Source organism: Rhagoletis zephyria, unplaced genomic scaffold (genome assembly GCF_001687245.7).
Source record: "Rhagoletis zephyria isolate East Lansing unplaced genomic scaffold, Rhagoletis_zephyria_1.1 Rzeph_scaffold_00335, whole genome shotgun sequence".
Classification (NCBI taxonomy): Eukaryota; Metazoa; Arthropoda; class Insecta; order Diptera; family Tephritidae; genus Rhagoletis; species Rhagoletis zephyria.
In genome coordinates, this window is record NW_016157419.1 from 23371 (window position 1) to 31419 (window position 8049).

The 8049-nt window shown below is 34.9% G+C and overlaps 2 protein-coding genes across 5 annotated transcripts in view; one reads left to right on the forward strand and one right to left on the reverse strand.

Moving 5' to 3' along the window:
- The window catches only part of PlexA (plexin A), a 158739-nt gene that overhangs the window by 11987 nt on the left and 138703 nt on the right, over positions 1-8049 (forward strand). The gene's annotated exons all lie outside the window — the stretch shown is intronic.
- Positions 224-1072, reverse strand: LOC108359072 (putative nuclease HARBI1). The gene is made up of 3 exons (XM_017610728.1): positions 879-1072; positions 670-814; positions 224-605 (listed from the first exon to the last, which is right to left on the reverse strand). Exons 1-3 carry the CDS (start codon positions 1044-1046, stop codon positions 247-249), a joined length of 672 nt encoding a protein of 223 aa, XP_017466217.1. The 5' UTR covers positions 1047-1072; the 3' UTR covers positions 224-246.

Sequence of the window (8049 nt, forward strand, 5' to 3'; positions counted from 1 at the left end):
GAAAAGAACTGAACTAAAGAAATGAACTAACGCTTGTGATATATGTATACCCCCATTAGATTTAAGAAAAGAACTGAACTAAAGAGATGAACTAACGCTTGTGATAACTGTATATATGTACAAACTATTAGATTTAAGAAAACGACTGATTTTTTTGTATATTTAGTTTTAAGAAAAGAACTGAATTTATTTTAAATTTTTTTATATCAAATAAATATGAAGTACAAAGTTATGGGATTGTTTTCATTAGTTAGGTAATGATCTCAAAATTCGCATTCTTATGTCTGACGCTTCTCTGGAAAATTCTGATGGCGCTTCCTCTTCATTTACATCTTCATATTCATCATCCATAATATCAGGTGTATTATCTTCTACGTTGTAGTGGATGCACATGTTATGCAATGCGCATACCACTTTTTGGGGTGAATAATGTAGTTGGCGAGCACTTAGCAGGCATCGAAATCTATTTTTCAAAACGCCGATGACTCGCTCGACTATGTTGCGCGCTTTACTGTGCGTTTTGTTGAAGGCGCTTTCTCTACTTCCTGCCACAGGAGTACGGAATGGTGTAATTAACCACGGCTGTAATGGATATCCAGCATCGCCTGTTAAACAAAATATTTTTAGTTATATTTAACACATTTTGCTCTCATTCCACTTATAACATACCTAATATCCAAGTTGTTTTGTCTCCTTGCCGATATCTCTCTTCAAAATAGGTTTTTGCAGCGCTTACATTCCACACATGTGAGTCGTAGCTACTGCCTGGAAACCGAGCATCAACACATCTTATTTGCATCTTGTTATCGCAAATCTGTTTAATAAATTTACGATAAATTGCACGTACAAAATCACTTTGCTCTTGTGGTTTTACTTACCACCATTGCATTTAGGCTATAGTATCCCTTACGATTGTAGTACAAATACGGTTCGTGTGCAGGAGGAAGTATTTTAATGTGCGTGCCGTGCACACACATAATAACGCCAGGGAATTGCGTTCTCCTGTAAAACCACATTTTGACTCGTTTATTCTCCTCCTCCGTCATTGACAATTTAATCCATACTGGGCACAATCGGCGTTCCAAAATGTTTAAAGTTTTTGTCAATGTTTTTGAGAACGTGGATTGCGCCAACCCCACATCAAAATCTTTCCCAACACCGTGTTGGTAGCTTCCTTCAGCGAAAAACCTCAAAACTGCCATCAATCTACTTATAGGTGTCACCGATGATGATTTTAAACTTCGCCCAAGCTCTTCCTCCATAATAGTTAAAACGCTTTTAAATGCGTCTTTGTTGAGGCGGAAATTTTTTACAAATCTTTAAACATTTAAACGATTAATTTATGTGTGTATCAGTGAAATCAGTTATAAAACTTACATTTTATCATTTAAGCTAAAGGGATCAGAACTGTCTCGTAGCAATCTCCTTTGTATATTAATGCAACAGTTGACTGCAGCATGTTCTTCCTCCTGAGATAAAAGTGCACCGGCCACTGAATCCATTATATTTTACTTAATTAAGGAAAAGCTTTTTCAAATACGATTAAAAATTTTTTTTTTAAGTTCACTGTTCACTTGCGATTTTATTTATTTTGATTTGTTTCTGTCAAAGCAACTGATTAAGGACTTCGAATTTCACTATTTTAGTTGGCAACGCCGTTGATAGTTACGATCGGATTACAGCATACCAATTTTCGAATTTTCGGAACGGAGCTACGAATTCGTAACTACGAACTTTCGGATTACAGCATAGGGGTGATATTCTTTGTAGTTAACGACGCTAGTATATACATACATGCATTAATTATTGTTTCCAAATCCAAATATCGATAAACAACAGCATACCAAATGCAAATATATTATTTGTAGTTAACGACGTTAGTATATACATACATACACTACACACATACATTAATACAAATATACCATTTGTTCCCTCACATAAGTAACAATAGCAACATGATAACATTATACAAAACCTGTAAACACTTTTCAAAAACAATCTTAATCTACAAACAAACAATATTTATCATCAACTAGTAAAAATAGTATAAATAGATGTAAGCATCAAAATGTAAACTCAATTCTAAAACATCCGGAATTCGATATAGGAGGAGCTCTTGCTCAGAAAAAAAAATATTTTTTTTTTTTATATTTTCTCTACGCGGAGCTTTAACTGGGGTCTCAACCGGTCCAAAAAAAGCAATTTCTATTTCTGACGTCAATGAAAAACAGAATAGAATAAATTTAAAAAATCCCACGGGAAGTAAGATTTCCATTGTCACAATTATTTGCAAGCAGATTCTGAAATAGCGGACAGCAATCGAACCCTGTGACAGATAGATTCCTGAAAAATCGGAATATAAAACAACGTGCAACAAACTGGAACAAGTACGGAGAATCAGGGGTACAAAAAACATAATTTTCGACGAAAATCGCGAAATAAAGGAAAACTTCAATATGGAACAAGAAATAGCCGCACTAAAAGCACAACTAGCAAATCTAGTTATTACTATGCAGGCGCAACAAACATCTTTTACTCAACAACACAACAAATTGCATCAATGGAACAACGTCAAAATTCCCAGCAAATTACCCCAATAGTACAACATGAAGAGATTTGCCTCATCTTCAATAATCCCAATGACATAGATTTGGAGCTATTCAAATCTTTACCACGATTTGATGGAGACAGAGCCCAATATAGATCCTGGCGATCACAAGCGTGGACATTCATGGACTCAATTAAGAATTTTGCTTGTCACCCTCGCTATTACAGCGCAGTAGGTATTTTACGCACTAAACCATAATACCAAACTCAATTTCTACGCCATAATAAACCGTTTGGATTATACCGATGCCGACCAAGGACCACTTTACGTGTTACTGGACGAAATGAAAAAACTAAAACAGGGACGACAAACGCTTTCTCAATTATATAATGAAGTGAGTAAAGCACTTAATTTAGCCCTGTCCAAAATAGAAATGTCCGGGGACCAGAATAACATTGTAATGAAGGATTATGGAAACCAAGAAGACGTTCGTACCTTCATTATGGGAGTAAACAGCAAATATACTGGTGGTACGCTTTATAGTAACAATCCCAACCACTTGGAAGTCGCCTATGCAATCGCTTGTACCATCCACCACGACAATGCGAACCAGCAGTTCGAGTTACAACCAGCAGCACCTCCACGCCAACGCTATCCTGACAGTCGTCCACAACAACGCTATGAAGACAGACAGCACCGCTTCAATCCTGGAATTCAATTACATCGCAACAACCAGCGCTTTCAATAGCAACAAGTACACAGAATCGTCGCGTCAATTTGTCCGCTCAACTCAGAATGGTATGCATAATAGGTTTAATAATAATAATTTTAATAATCCGTTTAAAAGAGAAAGAGTGCCGTCAAATCAAAATATAAATCCTCAAAAAATACAGAGGATAAATCAGACAGTCGAAGAAGAAGACAAGGTAGAAGACCTAGAAAATTTTGAAGAAAAATATGAAACGGGAAGTACTTTTTTATTCGTGTAAAAGGTTTGCCATGTATTGTAACAAAATGCGATATGACTGGCAAACCAGTGACAGTTTTAGTAGATACAGGAGCTACAAATAATTATATTAGTTTCAGTTGTGATAAAGCAAAATCTGTGCAAATTGAGCCAACGCTACAAAAATATTGCATGGATACTCAGTAATAACATCAAAAAAAGTTATTACACCATTTATCCTTTTATGAAATTTAAGGAACTAAATGACTACGATATGATTTTATTTGACTTATTTGATTATAGCCTAAAATATAAAAGAGGATAAAAGAACAAAAAATAAATTATACCCTAAACGATGAAAATTACAAAAAGGAAATTTGTCAAATTATGCAAAGAAACGATTATATTAGCCGTTTACAACAACAATTAAAGCTTCAATTAGAACTCTATCGGACGACCCCATATGGACTAAGCAATACCCTTATCCGATGGCAGACCATGAGTTTGTTAAAAGCGAAATAAATAAATTGCTAAAAGAAGGAATCATTCAGCCGAACAAAAGCCCATATAATTCTCCTATATGGACCGTTCCCAAAAAGGGCACCGAAGACCAAGGCAGACCCAAGAGATGGATGGTTGTTGATTTCCAGAAAATAAATTCTCGCACAATTACAGATAGATACCCGATACCCGATGTAAACATGACCATACAAAGTCTAGGGAAAGCAAAAATATTTTCGACGATAGACTTAGAATCAGGATTCCACCAAATTCTCATTAAAGAGAGATATAGAGAAAATACAGCATTTTCGGTAAATGGAGCAAAATATGAATTTGTAAGGATGCCTTTTGGTTTAAAAAATGCATAGGCAATATTTCAACGATGCGTTGACGATATTTTGCGTGATTATATTGAAAAATTCGCATTTGTTTATAGTAATGACGTATTAATATATTCTTCTTCACCTGAAGAACATATTGAACACAATCGAACTATAATCAATGCTCTCCATAATGCTAATATGAAGAACTCGAATGAAGTCGCATTTTTTTTTAAAGATTCCGTTGAATACTTAGGACATATCTTTAAACACAATAGGGTAACTGTAGACCCAAATAAAATAGAAACAATTAAGGAGTTTCCTGAACCACAAACTTTAAAATAACTGAGACTGTTTTTAGGACTCGCTAGTTACTATAGAAAATTTATTAAAGATTTTGCAAAAATAACAAAACCCTTGACTATACATCTCAGAGGAGAACAAGGTATGGTGAAAAAAATAAAAGCGCGAAAACAGAAATAAAATGAGATGAAGCTGCAATACAGGCCTTTGCAAAATTTAAATTAGAATTACAAGCACAGGTACAGTTGTATCAGCCAGATTTTTGAAAACCTTCGCTATAAGAGCTGTACTTGCACAAAATAGGAAACCAATCGCTTTTATTTCCAGAATTCTAAGCGATACCGAACAGGGTTATAGTACCAATGAAAAGGAACTCTTAGCTATAGTGTGGGCACTCCAAAAATTACGAAATTATTTATACGGAGTGGCAGATTTAACAATTTATACAGACCACCAATCATTAATATATTCTGTATCGGAAAAAATCCGAATAACAAATTAAAGAGATGGAAAAACTTAATAGAGGAATACGAGCAAAATTAGTTTACAAACCTGGTCACCAAAATGTAGCAGATGCACTTTCTCGACAACAAATAAACACCTCAACGGATTGCTCAGCTCATTCTGCAGAAAGCTCACCAATAGAAATAATGAAAAAAGTAAAACAGCCATTAAACTCGTTCAAAAACCAAATAATTTTTATAAAAAATAATGAAGAGAAAGAAACAGTCTCTCAGACAATATTCCCCGACCATTTTAGGCATACGATATATTACAACGATTCACAAAATTTATTCAGCAAATTAAAAGAGGTAGTCAGACCAAACGTTACAAACGCTTTAAAAGTAGAAAATGAAGAAGTTTTTCACTTTGGAAAAGATATTATTCGTACATTTCCAAATTGTACGTTTGTACAAGCGCAAAAACTTTTTAACGATAATGTGAATATCGATAGACAAAAAGAGATTATTATACTAAATCACAGAAGAGCAGCGCTCAAGAGATACTTTTAAACTACAACTGGCCAAACCTAAAAAAAATTTGCAGAACAGAAACAAACACATGCGAAATATGCCTTTTACATAAATATGAGCCTATAGGAAAAACTCTAATACCAACAAAAGTAGGAGAATACACACAAATGGACATATTTCATATGAACAATAATAACGGGTGATTTTTTTGAGGTTAGGATTTTCATGCATTAGTATTTGACAGATCACGTGGGATTTCAGACATGGTGTCAAAGAGAAAGATGCTCAGTATGCTTTGACATTTCATCATGAATAGACTTACTAACGAGCAACGCTTGCAAATCATTGAATTTTATTACCAAAATCAGTGTTCGGTTCGCTTTACGTCCGATTTATGGTCTACATAATCGACCAAGTGAGCAAACAATTAATGCGATTGTGACCAAGTTTCGCACTCAGTTTACTTTATTGGACATTAAACCAACCACACGAATGCGTACAGTGCGTACAGAAGAGAATATTGCGTCTGTTTCTGAGAGTGTTGCTGAAGACCGTGAAATGTCGATTCGTCGCCGTTCGCAGCAATTGGGTTTGCGAAACACATTTCGAACCGAACACTGATTTTGGTAATAAAATTCAATGATTTGCAAGCGTTGCTCGTTAGTAAGTCTATTCATGATGAAATGTCAAAGCATACTGAGCATCTTTCTCTTTGACACCATGTCTGAAATCCCACGTGATCTGTCAAATACTAATGCATGAAAATCCTAACCTCAAAAAAATCACCCGTTACATATCTCAGTTCAATAGACAGATATTCGAAATTTTGTGTTATTCGAAAACTAGAGACTAAATTTCATTGCCCCGAGTATATTGAGAAAGTTCTCACACAAGTTTACTCAAACGCAAAATATCTCATGACTGATAATGAGAGTATATTAATAGGAAACATAGCGAAATCAGTATATAGTCGACTACAAATAACACATTCAGTTACACCATTACACCATTCCACGCCAAACGCTCAGATTGAACGAGTGCACCGCACGCTTATTGAAATCGCACAAAGCCTAGCAGCCGAAAATAAAACAACACCAGGAGAAAAAATATTGAATGCTGTACGTCAATACAACAAAACCATTCACTCTAGTAAAGGATATAAAAGCTTAAACAGACGACAGCGTTGATCCGGATTAACCCGGACTTAATCCGGATCAACTGCAGTTAATTCCCGAGTTGATCCGGATCAACGCTGCCGTCTGTTTATGCTTTAAGTCTGAGGACGTGTTTTTTAATCGTGAAAGATATCCTGACATCCGCGAAACACTTGAACAGAAACAGCATAAGCTTTTGAGGTATCATAATAAAAATCGGCACTTTATTAATTATAATTATAGAAAGAAATTAGTCGGACAGATCGACGGAATAAAACTTCACCAAAATACAATAAACATCAAGTCAAAGGACACCGAGGCGACACGATTATTACGGTTAAAGGGAAAATTATACATAAGGTTAGTATCAGGAACCTATCAACATGAAAGCAACCGGATTTATAATAATACTTATTTTTTCATCTTGTTCTACGGACAAAATAACGGACTTAAAAGGAAAAAAGTTTGTGCTTACAGAATCAGACACGGTGTATATGTTTAATAGCACAGCCTACCTATATCACATAGCAAACTTATCCGTTATATTAGCCCCATACGAAATATTAGAATCGAACTCAAATTATAAATTCAATAATATTCAAAAATTATACAAATACATATGTTATACCTATAGAAGAACATCCAGTTATTTTCTTCATAATTATTTTTACCATAACTATTTACTTATATATAAAATTAAGTCAATGTCGACGAAACCGGCGAGAGGAAAAGAAACGCCTAATATTCGATAGAGCATATGAAGCCGAGCTCCTCCGACTACAGCAGATTTGAAATGAGGACATTTCATTTTAAACACCGGGGAGAGTTAACGACGTTAGTATATACATACATACATCCATTCATACATACAGTGACGAGCAAAACTGTAACATGGAGTAACACTTTTTATTTCAGCTGTCGCTATCTTTCCAAGTTCTAACGACATTCATACTGTTGTTGTATATTTTTATTGGTACATCTTTGCTTCCTCTGTCATAACGATTTGAGGTCAATTCAACAACATTACCAAAACCAGCAGACAAAAATGTAAATTAAGGCAAATGTTACAGCTTTGCACTCATATATTTTTAATAACTATTTGACGATTTTCACAAAAAAAAAAAAGAATTATTAACACAATGTTCAGTATTCCTTTGCTTTATTTAGTTCCCGGTTGCAATTTGGCATACCTAATGTGTATGTCTGTAAAAATTCTGGAGGTATAGCCCCCCATATATCCTTGGTGTGCTTTCACAGCTCATGTACTCCATTGGACGGACTTGGATACTTAGTAAGATGC

Coding starts and splice junctions, on each gene's coding strand:
- LOC108359072 (XM_017610728.1), bottom strand. CDS start 1,046: ATGACGGAGGAGGAGAATAAACGAGTCAAAATGTGGTTTTACAGGAGA. Junction 815..878: donor ATAGCCTAAATGCAATGGTG/GTAAGTAAAACC, acceptor TTTATTAAACAG/ATTTGCGATAACAAGATGCA. Junction 606..669: donor CAAAACAACTTGGATATTAG/GTATGTTATAAG, acceptor TTTGTTTAACAG/GCGATGCTGGATATCCATTA.